Source organism: Mobula hypostoma, chromosome 18 (genome assembly GCF_963921235.1).
Source record: "Mobula hypostoma chromosome 18, sMobHyp1.1, whole genome shotgun sequence".
In the NCBI taxonomy this organism is placed as follows: domain Eukaryota; kingdom Metazoa; phylum Chordata; class Chondrichthyes; order Myliobatiformes; family Myliobatidae; genus Mobula; species Mobula hypostoma.
Window position 1 is genome coordinate 469538 of NC_086114.1, and position 16307 is coordinate 485844.

The 16307-nt window shown below is 43.1% G+C and overlaps 1 protein-coding gene across 2 annotated transcripts in view; it reads left to right on the top strand.

The window, feature by feature from the left end:
* LOC134358262 (vinculin) overlaps positions 1–16307 on the top strand; it is a 265439-nt gene that overhangs the window by 207995 nt on the left and 41137 nt on the right. For both annotated transcript variants that reach the window (XM_063070279.1, XM_063070278.1), the window contains exons 16-18: positions 4074–4376; positions 8328–8452; positions 13848–14033. In XM_063070279.1, coding sequence (XP_062926349.1) covers positions 4074–4376; positions 8328–8452; positions 13848–14033 — 614 coding nt within the window. The remainder of the gene's footprint in view (positions 1–4073; positions 4377–8327; positions 8453–13847; positions 14034–16307) is intronic.

The following is a 16307-nucleotide window of genomic DNA, read 5'->3' on the forward strand; positions in this document are numbered from 1 at the left end:
ATTTGAAAGTTGGAGGGGGAGGGGGAGATCCAAAATGATAGGAGAAGACAGGAGGGGGAGGGATGGAGCCAAGAGCTGGACAGGTGATAGGCAAAAGGGATACGAGAGGATCATGGGACAGGAGGTCCGGGAAGAAAGACAGGGGGGGGGGGTGGGACCCAGAGGATGGGCGAGGGGTATATTCAGAGGGACAGAGGGAGAAAAAGGAGAGTGAAAGAAAGAATGTGTGTATAAAAATAAGTAACAGATGGGGTACGAGGGGGAGGTGGGGCATTAGCGGAAGTTAGAGAAGTCGATGTTCATGCCATCAGGTTGGAGGCTACCCAGACGGAATATAAGGTGTTGTTCCTCCAACCTGAGTGTGGCTTCATCTTTACAGTAGAGGAGGCCATGGATAGACATGTCAGAATGGGAATGGGATGTGGAATTAAAATGTGTGGCCACTGGGAGATCCTGCTTTCTCTGGCGGACAGAGCATAGGTTTTCAGCAAAGCGGTCTCCCAGTCTGCGTCGGGTCTCGCCAATATATAAAAGCCACATCGGGAGCACTGGATGCAGTATATCACCCCAGCCGACTCACAGGTGAAGTGTTGCCTCACCTGGAAGGACTGTTTGGGGCCCTGAATGGTGGTAAGGGAGGAAGTGTAAGGGCATGTGTAGCACTTGTTCCGCTTACACGGATAAGTGCCAGGAGGGAGATCAGTGGGGAGGGATGGGGGGGAACGAATGGACAAGGGAGTTGCATAGGGAGCGATCCCTGCGGAATGCGGGGGGGGGGGCGGAAAGATGTGCTTAGTGGTGGGATCCCGTTGGAGGTGGCGGAAGTTACGGAGAATAATATGTTGGACCCGGAGGCTGGTGGGGTGGTAGGTGAGGACCAGGGGAACCCTATTCCTAGTGGGGTGGTGGGAGGATGGAGTGAGAGCAGAGGTACGTGAAATGGGGGAGATGCGATTAAGAGCAGAGTTGATAGTGGAGGAAGGGAAGCCCCTTTCTTTAAAAAAGAAAGACATCTCCCTCGTCCTAGAATGAAAAGCCTCATCCTGAGAGCAGATGCGGCGGAGACGGAGGAATTGCGAGAAGGGGATGGCGTTTTTGCAAGAGACAGGGTGAGAAGAGGAATAGTCCAGATAGCTGTGAGAGTCAGTAGGCTTATAGTAGACATCAGTGGATAAGCTGTCTCCAGAGACAGAGACAGAAAGATCTAGAAAGAGGAGGGAGGTGTCGGAAATGGACCAGGTAAACTTGAGGGCAGGGTGAAAGTTGGAGGCAAAGTTAATAAAGTCAACGAGCTCTGCATGCATGCAGGAAGCAGCGCCAATGCAGTGGTCGATGTAGCAAAGGAAAAGTGAGGGACAGATACCAGAATAGGCACGGAACATAGATTGTTCCACAAAGCCAACAAAAAGGCAGGCATAGCTAGGACCCATACGGGTGCCCATAGCTACACCTTTAGTTTGGAGGAAGTGGGAGGAGCCAAAGGAGAAATTATTAAGAGTAAGGACTAATTCCGCTAGACGGAGCAGAGTGGTGGTAGAGGGGAACTGATTAGGTCTGGAATCCAAAAAAAGGCGTTGAGCTTTGAGACCTTCCTGATGGGGGATGGCAGTATATAGGGACTGGACATCCATGGTGAAAATAAAGCGGTGGGGGCCAGGGAACTTAAAATCATCGAAAAGTTTAAGAGTGTGAGAAGCGTCACGAACATAGGTAGGAAGGGATTGAACAAGGGGGGATAAAACCGTGTCGATGTATGCAGAAACGAGTTTGGTGGGGCAGGAGCAAGCTGAGACAATAGATCGGCCAGGACAGGCAGGTTTGTGGATCTTGGGTAGGAGGTAGAAACGGGAAGTGCGAGGTGTGGGAACTATAAGGTTGGTAGCAGTGGATGGGAGATCCCCTGAGCGGATAAAGTCGGTGATGGTGTCGGAGACAATGGCCTGGTGCTCCTTACGATCACGATCGAGGGGACTATACCCAGGACTGCATAAAGTGCACAAAACAGTGCAGGCATTACAATAAATAATAAACAAGACAATAGGCACAGTAGAGGGCAGTAGGTTGGTGTCAGTCCGCGCTCTGGGTATTGAGGAGTCTGGGGGAAGAAACTGTTACATAGTCTGATCATGAGGGCCCGAATACTTCGGTGCCTTTTGCCAGATGGCAGGAGGGAGAAGAGTTTGTATGAGGGGTGCGTGGGGTCCTTCATAATGCTGTTTGTTTTACGGATGCAGCGTGTGGTGTAAATGTCTATAATGGTGGGAAGAGAGACTCCGATGATCTTCTTAGCTGACCTCACTATCTGCTGCAGGGTCTTGCGATCCAAGATGGTGCAATTTCCGAACCAGGCAGTGATGCAGCTGCTCAGGATGCTCTCAATACAACCGCTGTAGAATGCGGTGAGGATGGGGGGTGGGAGATGGACTTTTCTCAGCCTTCACAGAAAGTAGAGACGCTGCTGGGCTTTCTTTGCTATGGAGCTGGTGTTGAGGGACCAGGTGAGATTCTCCGCCAGGTGAACACCGAGAAATTTGGTGCTCTCGTCGATCTCTACGGAGGAGTTGTCGATGTTCAGCAGAGAGTGGTCGTTCCATGTCTTCCTGAAGTCAATAACCATCTCTTTTGTTTTGTTCACATTCAGAGACAGGTTGTTGGCTCTGCACCAGTCCGTTAGCCGCTGCACCTCCTTTCTATATGCTGACTCATTGTTCTTGCTTATGAGACCCACCACGGTCATGTCATTGACGAACTTGATGATGTGGTTCGAGCTGTGTGTTGCAGCACAGTCGTGGGTCAGCAGAGTGAACAGCAGTGAGCTGAGCACACAGCCCCGGGGGGGCCGTTGTGCTCAGTGTGATGGTGATGGAGATGCTGCTTCCAATCCGGACTGACTGAGCTCTCCCAGTCAGGAAGTCTAGGATCCAGTTGCAGAGGGAGGTGTTCAGGCCCAGTAAGCTCAGCTTTCCAATCAGTTTCTGAGGAATGATTGTGTTGAATGCTGAACTGAAGTCTATGAACAGCATTCGAACATATGTATCTTTTTTGTCCAGGTGGGTTAGGACCAGGTGGAGGGTGAAGGCAATGGTGTTGTCTGTTGAACGGTTGGGACGGTACGTGAACTGCAGGGGTCCAGTGAGGGGGGCAGCAGGGTCTTGATGTGCCTCATGACGAGCCTCTCAAAACACTTCATGATGGTGGATGTGAGTGCGACGGGACGGTAGTCATTGAGGCAGGACAGTGAAGACTTCTTCGGCATGGGGACAATGGTGGCAGCCTTGAAGTACGTAGGAACGACGGCTCTGCTCGGGAATGTTGAAGATGTCATTGAGAATCTCAGCTAGCTCGTTTGCACATCCTCTAAGCACTCTGCCAGGAATATTGTCTGGTCCAGCAGCCTTCCGTGAGTTGACCCTGCATGGAGTTCTCCTCACATTGGCCACGGTAAGACACAGACTTGGTCGTTTGGAGGAGGGGTGGTCTTCCTCGCTGCCACTTCATTTTCTGCCTCAAAACGAGCGTAGAAGTTATTCAATGCATCTGGGAGGGAGGCATCACCAGCAATTGTAACTGAAATTGTAATGATTAAGAAATGAATTCCTTGCATTATTTGTGATGTTATTGCCTGCTCCCAAGTCCCTTGACTTCAGTTGTGTGAATGTTTTGTCTCCTGTCAGATACTGATGCATTTATTTGTGTGGCATCCTGCAGTTGTGCAAGGTAGCTCTTCTGAATGTTTGGCTTTTCTTTTCCTTTTTCCATACGGCAATACTGATATTTAGAAATCATTGGTCTTTTATTACATGGCATCTGGACTTGACTACTATAATTTCACTGTGGCTTGGGAAATTGGACAAGTTGTATATTTCTGGATTTTTTTTTAGGTATTTCTACATTAGATCCAAGCCCCATTTTCATTTGCAAAATGTACATCACCACTATACTATCCCCAAGTTCCCGTAGTTCCAAACTGGATACCTCTTTGTTTGAGATGAATTTTGTTAAAGGTTTTAAATAGAGAATTGTTTGTCAGCTGAATGAAGATGATGTTGATAAACGTGCCATTTATCTTGCAGGTTTAGTTGACGAAGCCATTGATACCCGGTCTTTATTGGATGCCTCTGAGGAAGCCATTAAGAAAGATATAGACAAATGCAAAGTAGCAATGGCCAATGTACAGCCTCAGATGCTGGTAGCTGGAGCAACTAGCATTGCTCGTCGGGCAAACAGAATCCTTTTGGTTGCTAAAAGGGAAGTTGAAAACTCAGAAGATCCAAAGTTTCGTGAATCAGTAAAGGCAGCATCGGATGAACTGAGCAAAACAATCTCCCCCATGGTAATGGACGCTAAAGCTGTAGCTGGCAACATTTCAGATCCTGGTAAGGGACGACTCTACACTTAACCAGACTTTTGAAAGTGCATTTTTCTATTGGAGACTTTATTCATAAAGAGACCAGTTAAAGCCAAAGTTATGATTAATAGTCTATTAACTTTGATAGGAGATTCTGATTGCATCTAATTTTTCTCCATCAAAACCATGTTAATAAAGGTTTCCTAAATTTGTATACCACATAGCTCAAAATTTAGAGACAGAGTTAAACAGCACAAAAACGGGCCCTTCTGCCCAACTTGTCATGCTGGTCATGGTACCTGATTGATCTCCTCCCATTTGCCTGGATTTATCCATATTCCTCTAAATCGGGGATTCAGAACAGTTTTTATTCCATGGACCCCTCCCATTAACTGAGGGGTCCGTGGACCCTAGGTTGGGAACTGCTGCTCTAAACCTTTCCTATCCATGCACATCTCTAAATGTCTTAATGTCATAATTCTACCTGCATCAACCACTTCTTCTGGCAGCTCATTCTGAATGTTCAACATTCTGTTTGTGGAAAAATTTGCTCCTCCCCATATCCCCAATAAATACTTCCCCACTCACTTCAAAGCTGCTGGGCTCGTCTGTCTGGTGAAAAAAGATTGTGATAATTTATGCCCCTCATGGATGTCCCCATCTATAAATCTCAGTAAAGTCACCCCATTCTTCTTCGCTTCAGGAAAAGCAATCCCTGCTTTCCATGTCTCTTTTTATAACTCACGACTTCAAGTCCCAGTGACATCACTGTGAATTCTACCTGCACATCACATTCTTCCTGTATTATGAACATAGGACATAAAAATGTTGTTACACTTATTGCAAACACAGCTCAAAGCCAAAGCCGAGACTCATTGTAACAACTGAGTGAAGTCAAATGTTCAAAGGCTCATTTATTATCAAAGCAGAGTTGTGCAACTCCGAAATTTGTCTTCTCCTGATATCCATGAAACAAGAAGGAACATGGAAATCGTGCACAGAAAAACATCAAACCCACCCACCCCCACACAAAAACAAATGGCATCACCATCATCAACCCCAAAAGCCGCCTCTTCCCTGCACAGCAGAATAGAAAAGGAACGGGCGATTTAAAAAAAAAACATGCACAGAATATAAAGACCGTTAGTCTAAAAAGAGTACACAGTCCATAAAAGCAATAATCCGATCCATAAACCGCAGAACCATGTTATCCTACGATATCACCGACATTCGTCAAAAGAGGGGGACACCACACGAGCCACAGAGCGATAGGCTGCTCACAGATTCCTTCTCTGGCAGTGATCAAAAGGAAGGACATCAGCACTGAAACTCTCACCCGCCTTCCGTATTCCCCTTGATGTCTCAGTCTTCCTCGGTGATTAATGGACACTTTGCATCGAGGCCATCTGAATCGAATCAGATACCATTTACAATACCTTGTTTTTTTTTGTAACTTAGACCATAAGACATAGGAGCAGAATTAGGCCATTTGGCCGATCGAGTCTGCTCCAGCATTCAATCATGCCTGATCCTTTCTTTCACCCCACCCCCCCAGCCCCACTCACTGGCCTTCTCCCCGTAACCTTTGATGCCGTGTCCAGTATAGAACATATCAAGCTCCACCTTAAATACACTCAATGATCTGGCCTCCAAAGCTGCCTGTGGTAATAAATTCCACAAATTCACCACATTCTGGCGAAAGAAATTTCTCCATCTGTTTTAAATGGATGCCCCTCCTATCCTGAGGCTGTGCCCTATTGTTATAGACTTCCCCCACCTTGGGAAGCATTCTTTCTACATCTACTGTGTTTAGATCTTTCAATGTTCAAAAGGCTTCAATGAGATCCCCCTCATTCTTGTAAATTCTAGTGAGTACAGACCCAGAGCCATCAAACATTCTTCATATGATAACCCTTTCATTCCCGGAATCATCCTGTGAACCTCCTCTGGACCCTTTCTAATGCCAGCACATCTTTTCTGAGATGAGGAGCCCAAACTGTTCACAATACTCAAGATGAGGCCTCAGATTCACATCCCTGCTCTGGTATTCCAGACCTCTTGAAATGAATGCCAACATTGCATTTGGCTTCCTCACCACTGACTCTATCTGCACGTTAACCTTTAGGTTGTTTTGCACAAGGATAACCAAGTCCCTTTGCAGCTCAGATTTTTGGATTTTCTCCCCATTTAGAAAATAGTCTGCACAATTATATCTACTATCAAAGTGCATGACCATGCATTTTCCAACATTGTATTACATTTGCCGCTTACTTGCCTATTCTCTTAATCTGTTTTAAGTCCTTCTGCAGCCCACCTATTTCCTCAACACTACTTGCCTCTCCACCAATCTTTGTATCGTCTGCAAACGTGGCAACAAGTAATCTATTCCATCATCTAAATCATTGATACACAGCATAAAAAGAAGCGGTCCCAACACTGACCACTGCAGAACACCATTGGTCACTGGCAGCCAACCAGAGAAGAATCCTTTTATTCCCACTTGCTGCCTCCTACCAATCCTCTAACCACATGAGTAACTTTTTCCTGTAATACCATGGGCTCTTAACTTGGTAAGCAACCTCATGTGTAGCACCTTGTCAAAGGCTTTCTGAAAGTCCAAATATACAACATCCACTGCAACCCCTTTATCTATCCTAGTTGTAATCTCCTCAAAGAATTCCAACAGGTTAGTCAGGCAGGATTTTCCCTGAAGGAAACCACGCTGACTTTGTCCTACCTTGACCTGTGTCACCAAGTACTCCATAACCTCATCTTTAACAATTGACTCCAACATCTTCACAGCCACTGAGGTCAGGTTAACTGGTCTATAATTTACTTTCTGCTGCCTTCCTCATTTCTTCAAGAGTGGGGTAACATTTGCAATATTCCAGTCCTCTGGCTCCATGCCAGAGTCCAGTGATTTTTGGAAGATTATTACTAATGCCCCCACAATCTCTTAATGCTACCTATTTCAGAACCCTGGGGTGCAGTTCATCTGGTCCAGGTTACTAACGTACCCTTGGGTCTTTCAGCTTCTTGTGTACCTTCTCCCTTGTAATTGTAACTTTATTCATTTCTCTTTCCTCACACCCTTCAACATCTGGCACACTGTTAGTGTCTTCCACAGAGAAGGCTTGCAAGCTACTTATTTAGTTTATCTGTAAACTTCTTGTATGAAGCTACATTGTGTTTGGATCTGCAATAATCATTATATAAATATATCAGTTTTCAATGATTACACATAATATTCAGGCTCAATTAAAGATTAATTAAGCCTAAAGAATAATTAATTTTAATTGATTGTTAAGCCTAAATATTTGCCTTAATCTTTGCAGTCTTAATCTTTACACTAGGTTGCAAAGTAGTGTAAACTAGTCAGGAACACTAGACTCAAAAAAAAATTACTTCCCTCATGCGCCGGCAGTCTGATCAATATCTCCAGCCATTAACCCATACCACCACCACTACATGCATATCACCTGACTTCACTTTATATGCATTAAGCTACTTGTACATTGTGTTTAATAGGATTGCTTTTATATTTATTGTGTTTTCTTTATTGTGTTCTGTATGCTGCATTGGATCCAGCAAAGCAATCATTTCATTCTCCTTTACGCTCGGATATTGAAGAATGGCAGTAAACAATCTCGAATCTTAAATAGATTTTGCATCCAGATGTGGCTTGAAAACAAGAGGAGGCCACATCTTCATTAATGTGCAAGTAATTAAATAAACAAAATCATGTGTAGGATATGTTTGTCCTACAAAAGTATTTTACTTGCAATACTGATGGAACAGTTATACACATTGACAAAATTATGGGGTGGTTTCTTAACTGATGAGGTTAGTTTTTGCAGTTTTTGTTTGTGCCAAATAAGCTACCAAGCATTGCGTTTGATTTAGATATTGTGTAAATAAAATACCTGCCTGTTAAAAGTATTGTACCACTTGTTTAATAATCTGCAGTTCTGATCTGTAGGTCTGCAGAAGAGTTTCTTGGATTCAGGATATCGAATTCTTGGCGCTGTCGCTACAGTTCGGGAAGCTTTCCAGCCTCAGGAGCCAGACTTTCCTCCGCCACCACCTGATCTTGATCAGCTTCAGGTTTGTCTATTTCTGTCATATAATTGGTTAAAAACAGATGTAACTGTAATAGTTTGCAAAGAAAGCTGGGAAAATACCTATAATTTAACACAAAGCCCAAACTGCCTACAGAAATCTAAAATTAACGGGTGTGTTTGTGAAAGGAAGGCATTGCTACTTTTATGTGTTTATTAGTTACATCCAAGATGTCATTTTGGATTTGAGCATATAGTGTTTAGAACATTACAGCACAGTACAAACTTAAGAGTACTGTTTTTCATAACAGTAATCTGTTAAAAGTTGCAAAATTAGTTGATGAGAAATTATGTATCGTTGCAAAGATGAGGTAAATGAAAATGGTTTATAACAGCTATAATAAAATGCTATACAGGTGTCCCCCGCTTTTTGAATGTTCGCTTTATGAAACCTCACTGTTACAAAAGACCTACATTAGTTACCTGTTTTCGCTAACAGAAGGTGTTTTCACTGTTACGAAAAAAGGCAGCACGCGAAGAAAAAATCAGCGCGCACCCCGAACAGCCACTCCTCCCCGGATCCGAAACGGCATTCTCACTGGCATTGCTTAAACACGTGCCTGTGAGCAGCCGTTTGCAAGATGAGTTCTAAGGTATCCCCGGAAAAGCCTGAAAGAGCTCGTAAGGGTGTTACACTTAGCGTAAAACTAGACATAATTAAGCATTTCGATCGTGGTGAACGAAGTAAGGACAAAGTGAGTTTGGTTTGTGGAAGCTGACGAAGATGACGTTGAAGAGGTTTTGGCATCCCATGACCAAGAACTGATAGATGAAGAGCTGATGCAATTGGAAGAGGAAAGGATAACGATCAAAACCGAATGCAGTAGCGATCGGACCGAAAGTGAAGTCGTCCAGGAACTGAACGTGAAGCAGCTGGGTGAGCTTTTCACTGCAATGATAAAGTACGCCTTTAATTTTGAAAGGGTACGTCGGCTTAGGGCATATTTGCAAGATGGTTTGAGTGCTTACAAAGAACTGTATGATCTAAAAATATGCGAGGCTAATCAGTCAAGCAAGCTTTCCACATCAGCAACAGCAGATGACAAACCTCGATCTTCAACATTGAGGCAGGCAGACATAGAAGAAGATGACCTGCCTGCCCTGATGGACAATGAGATGACACCTCAGTGTCCCACCACCCCAACCCCCGGGCCACGGACAGATACATTGCCACGGAGAATGCAGTAGCAGCCGGGAGGCACACAGCACATCTTTAAGCAAAAAGCCAAAATAAACAAGCTAATTAATTAGGTGCCGCCCAGCACGTAAATGTCGGCCCAGATCAGAGGCGGTTGCCAATTGCGTCGCCTCTGATCTGAGCCGACATTTACGTGCCAGGCGGCACCTAATTAATTAACATGTTTCTTTCGGCTTTTTTCTTAAATATGTGCTGGGTGCGTCCCAGCTACCGCTGGACCACTGCGTTCTTCGTGGATCGGTATCAGTTGGCTGCCCGGAGGGTGAGGGCCACTGCACCACCCCACCCTCCGACGACTCAGCCTAACACACCATCATCAGTGTGCTGGGCGCTATCCCAATTCCAGTAAGTGAAACGACACTGTACATACATTATTTCTACTTTATATCGGCTGTGTATTTTTACGTGTTATTTGGTATGATATGGCAGCTTCATAGTTTAAAGGTTGCTGGAGAGCGTTTGCGCTGTGTTTCTGCCGAGAGCGCTTGTATAAGATTTTCGCTACCGAGAACAGTGCAGCAATAATTGTGGAAAAGTATTTCCACTTTATATAGGCTGTGTATTTATCCTATAATTCCTACTTTTACTATATGTTATAGGTTTTATGTGTTATTTGGCATGATTTGATAGGTTATTTTTTGGGTCTGCGAACGCTCACAAATTTTTCCCATATATGTAAATGGTAATTGCTTCTTTGCTTTACGACATTCCGGCTTATGAACCGTTTCATAGAAATGCTCTACCTTCGGATGGCGGGGAAAACCTGTATTTTGAATTTCTTAGTTTAAATCCTATTTAATTCATAAATTTACAGTGTACATTAAAAGAATTCACCCGCCTTGGAAGTTTTCATGCTTTATTGTTTTACAGTATTGAATCACAGTGGATTTAATTTGGCTTTTTTGACATGAATCAAAGGAATCACTGATCGCAGAAAAAAACTCATCAAAGTAAAAACAGATCTCTATAAAGTGATCTTAATTAATTACAAATATAAAATTCAAAATAATCGATTGCAAAAGTATTCACCCCCTTCAAGTCAGTATTTAGTAGATGCATCTTGGCAGCAATTACAGCCTGGAGTCTGCTAGGATAGGTCTCTATCAGCTTTGCACATCTGGACATTGCAATTTTACATAGAAACATAGAAAACTTACAACACAATACAGTCCCTTCAGCCCACAGAGTTGTGCCGAACATGTCCCGACCTTAGAGATTACTAGGGTACCTATTGCCCTCTATTTTACTAAGCTCCATGTACCTATCTAAAAGTCTCTTAAAAGACCTATTGTATCCGTCTCCACCACTGTTGCCGGCAACCCATTCCACGCACTCACCACTCTCTGTGTAAAAAATTTACCCCTGACATCTCCTCTGTACCTACTCCCCAGCACCTTAAACCTGTGTCCTCTCGTGGCAACCATTTCAGCCCTGGGGAAAAAGCCTCTGACTATCCACACGATCAGTGCCTTTCATCATCTTATACATCTCTATCAGGTCACCTCTCATCCTCCGTTGCTCCAAGGAGAAAAGGCCGAGTTCACTCAACCTATTTTCATAAGGCATGCTCCCCAATCCAGGCAATATCCTTGTAAATCTCCTCTGCACCCTTTCTATGGCTTCCACATCCTTCCTGTAGTGAGGCGACCAGAACTGAGCACAGTATTCCAAGTGGTGTTTGACCGGAGTCCTATAGAACTGCAACATTACCTCTCGGCTCCTAAATTCAATTCCACGATTGATGAGGGCCAATACACCGTACGCCTTCTTAACCACAGAGTCAACCTGCGCAGCTGCTTTGAGCGTCCTTTGGACTCGGACCCCAAGATCCCTCTGATGCTCCACACTGCTAATAGTCTTACCATTAATACCATTAATAATAAAAAATGGCGGATGAACTTTAAGTACTTTGCTTCAGTCTTTATGTGAAAGGCACGAGCTGTGTGCAAGAGGTCTATGAGCGTCAGGGAGCAGGAGTGGGTGCCATTGCGATTACAAAGGGAAAAAGTGCTAGGCAAACTGAAAGGTGTTAAGGTGGATAAGTCACCTGACCCAGATGGACTATATCCCAGAGTCCTGAGAGAGGTTGCTGAAGAGATTACGGATGCATTGGTCATGATCTTTCAAGAATCATTTGACTTTGGCATGGTCCTAGAGGACTAAAAGATTGCAAATATCACTCCATTCTCTAAGAAAGGAGGAAACAAAAGAGAGGAAATTGTAGGCCAGTTAGTCTAACCTCTGTGATTGGGAAAGTGTTGGAGTCTATTATTAAGGATGAGGTTTGGGGGTACTTGGAGGCCAATGATAAAATAAGTCAAAGTCAACATGGTTTCTGTAAAGTGAAATCTTGCCTGACAAATCTGCTAGAATTCTTCGAGGAAGTAACAAGCAGAGTGAACAAGGGAGAGGCAGTGGATGATATATACTTGGATTTTCAGAAGACTTTGATAAGGTGCCTTACTTGAGGCTGTTTAACAAGATAAAATCCTCTGTTTTTACAGGAAAGGTACTGGCATGGATAGGGGAATGCAGGAGGCAGCAAGTGGGAATAAAAGGGGCCTTGTTTGGTTGGTTGCCGGTGACTAGTGGTGTTCCTCAGGGGTCAGTATTGGGACCGCTACATGTTGTGTGTCAATGATTTAGATGCTGGAATTGATGGTTTTGAGGCAAAGTTTGCAGATGATATGAAACGTCGACTGCGCCTCTTCCTATAGATGCTGCTTGGCCTGCTGCGTTCACCAGCAACTTTGATGTATGTTGCTTGAATTTCCAGCATCTGCAGAATTCCTGTTGTTTACAGATGATATGAAGATGGGTGGAGGGGTAGGTGGTGTTGAGGAACCAATGCAGTGGCAGCAGGACTTAGAGAAATTGGAAGAATGGGCAAAAAAGTGGCAGATGGAATGCAGTGTTGGAAAATGTATGATAATGCATTTTGGTAAAAGGAACAATAATGCGGACTATGATCTAAATGGGGAGAAAACTCAAACATCAGAGGTGCAATGGGACTTGGGAGTCCTTATGCAAGACTCCCAGAAGGTTTATTCCCTGGTTGAGTCTGTGGTAAAGAAAGCAAACGCAAAGTTGGCATTTATTTCAAGGTGAATAGAATATAAAAGCAAGGAGATAATGCTGAAGCTTTATAAGATGCTAGTCAAGACGCAATTGGAATATTTTCAACTGATGAGCCCCCTATCTCAGAAAGGATGTATTGTCATTGGAGGGAGTGCAGAGGCTGATGAAGATGATTCTGGGAATGAAGGGGTTAACATATGAGGAGCATTTGTCAGCTTTGGGCCTGTACTCACTGGAATTTAAAAGAATTGTAACATACCGAATGTTGAAAGGACTAGATCAAGTAGATGTGGAGAGGATGTTTCCTCTGGTGGGGTTATCCAGAACTAGAGGGCACAGCCTCAAAATTGAGGGGTGACTTTTTGTTTTGATTTCTATTGCCTGCTTGTTTTGTAAATTTTTGTGCTGACCTATGAACCAGAACCTGAATATGAGTCATTCAAGCAATTATATTATTTTGCTTCATGGTGTAGCCTAACTGTTTGAAACCTTCACAATCATGCATATCATTTAAACATCTTTTCTGAAAAAAAATGTTGTCATACAGTGCCTAATGTTGCTACTTGGCATTGAAATGGATTGATCAGGTATGACCAGTATTGAATTTAATTGACTAGTTCCTGTCTTTCACAGCTTACTGGTACTCATTGTTAGGCTAAAAGAAAATTGATGTGTATTTGTGTGAAATATCTGTTTTTAATCTGTTCTGCCACATGTGTCTGTAATCAAAAAGATATAGCAGCAGCTCACTGAGATGGAATAAATGGCGACCTGGTTATCTAGTAGAATGTTTCAATATGAATGATATTGGAGTTAAGGCATTTGGCATTTTCCTCACTTTCCATTGGTTGTCAATTAAAAATTACAAAGTAAAGAAACTTATCAAATTACTGAATTTCCAAGGATGAACATTGCATTGTGTGTAATTAACATAAAAATTGACCCTGGATGGTATCACATACTTCATGTATTGGTAATGAAACAGTTAAGTTGTTTACCACATTTGTTTTTTTTAATTTTTGGCTTTCAATGATTAAAGAAACATTGGAAATGGTCAACTACGAAGAAAATTTGAGCTTTTGAATGTAATTCATTCTATTTTCAGCTGAATGATGAACCTGCTCCTCCTAAGCCACCACTTCCTGAAGGTCAGGTTCCACCACCACGGCCTCCACCTCCAGAGGAAAAAGATGAGGAATTCCCTGAAATGAAAGCGGGAGAAGTAGTGAATCAGCCTATGATGGAGTCTGCCCGGCAGCTGCACGATGAAGCCAGGAAGTGGTCAAGCAAGGTGAGATCTGCAACTAATGTTTTAAAAGCAATCATCCTTTTCATGATTTGGAAAGGCAGATAGCAGCTTCTGTTCATTCTCTGCTTATTCTAATTTGTCACTTTAGTTTTCCAACATCCAAAGCACACACTTCTGTTGTCCTTTTAAAATTAAATGTTTTACGACTATTCTAACTTATTGCAACATGTGATCTGTGAGTTGTTCATTTTGGCACACGCAGTAAACTTCAAAACTGATTATGCATGAAACTGCAGATGCTGAAACCTGGAGTAAAAGACAAACTGCTGGAGGAACTCTAGCAGCTCTTGTAGAGGAGTGAGGTAAAAGGAATAGTGGATGTTTCAGGCAGAGTCTCTGCAATAGAACTGAGAGTGAAGAGAGAAGGTAATAGCATAAAGTTGGATGCCTCTTCCTTTGTCTCCCAACTCCACCCACATGGCTCCTTCTGTCCAGCATCTTTCACCCTTCCTCAGTACAGTTACCGGTCACTATCTCACCATTCTCCCTCTCTTTATTCTGCTTATCTTTCAGCTCCACTCTCTCTTCTGATGCAGAGTCTCAATCTTGAAAAGTTGACAATTTCTTTCTCCCCTGGAGCATCTCTGTTCAACCTGCTGAATTCCTCCAATGGTCTACTTTTTCTTTTGCTTCAGAAATGTGGCGACTGATTATACAAATTAATTTATGTATCACCTTTCATCTTCTGGTATCATTCCCATTCTTCCCCCTCCCTCATCTACAATCCCCTTTCATCTATATCTACTTATTGTCTGCCAGATCATGCTGCACCCTTTCCTCCAACTTTCAATTCTTGCTATTTCCGTTTTTCTTACCAGTCCAGATAAAGGGTCTCAACCCGATATGTTGACTGCCAATTTCCCTCTGTTATTGCTTCCTGACCCGCAGAGTTCCTCCAGTGCCTATGTATGTTGCTGCAAATTCCATTTAATGATTTTATTTTGAAATTCAGAAATACTGAAGACAATTTGTTTGGCTATCCTGTTTAAATTATTCTTGTAAACTGCAGTCATATTGGTGGATATTTCATACAAATATAATATCCAATTTCTTCAGTGTGAAATTGATGACTGGTGTTTTTGATACTATAGTCAGATGTTGAAAATGGAAATGGGCTGGTGGGGCTTGTCAGCCTTGGACAGCAGCCCACCTAGGAGAAGGAAAACTCTGATTTTAAACTTCTGCCTTGTGGCTATACGCGCCCGTGGGAAAGGCTTCGGGAGTAAACTCCGAGGAAGAAACCCGGAGCCAGAGTCCCTAAGGCAGTTTGATGTTGTTTACAACTTCACTCTGACAACCTCTGCGACAACATTGGTGATTGCCCTTCCCTTGGACTACATCAGTGACGTGGAGAGGGGCAACCTAGTGCATGGACAACAGCCGGTTCTTCAAATCTTCCTGCCCTGGAAAGGACACAAACCCACAATCCCCTATGTCCTGACAAAGGGTCCCAGCCCGAAACGTCGACTATACCTCTTCCTATAGATGCTGCCTGACCTGCTGCATTCACCAGCATTTTTCGTGTGTGTTGCGTGTATCCCCTGGGATTGATGGCTGCCTACTATTTTGAGTTAACTTGTATTACTTATGATCAAATAGCAACAGTCATCTGGCGTGAAATCACTGGTGCTGCAAATTTCTGCTCATCACTTAAATAAGTGGATCATTTGCTGATTTATCCTGTGTGCAGGCTAACATTTTGAACGGTTGAAATATGACAAAAAGATATGTGTCTTTTTCAGGATTTTCCATTGACTGAAATCTGATACAAGGGATTCACTAGTTCTGCTCTTCCTTTTTCCAAGCTAGTTTTTCAACATGTTGTTTTGAAAATTACTTTCTCTCTGTATTTTTTATTGTCCTTTCATTCCTGATCATCCAAATATCTTTCAGAATATCTAAACGTTGTTAAAAATAACCCATATTCATGAATTTAGCCCTAAGAAAGAATTCTCCATAGTTCTAACCAGGTAACGCTTGATAGAAAAGGATGCTGAACGGAGTTAACCTCTTCGAATTCTGTCCCACTGGTTCATTTTGAAAGGATTTGTAGAATGTCATCCTTTTATTATTACATTAAAAGCATCCCAAATTGTATGAAGCTCGTGTTCTCGGAATACCTCCACTACTACTTGTCCTGTAGTTGATGCTTGACTGACTTTTTTTTGGTAGTAATGAAATAATCATATGTCTCTGGTTGTCTTATAAAATGTCCTTTTATTTTACAAATGGAACCATATCTCTCTTCTCTCAATG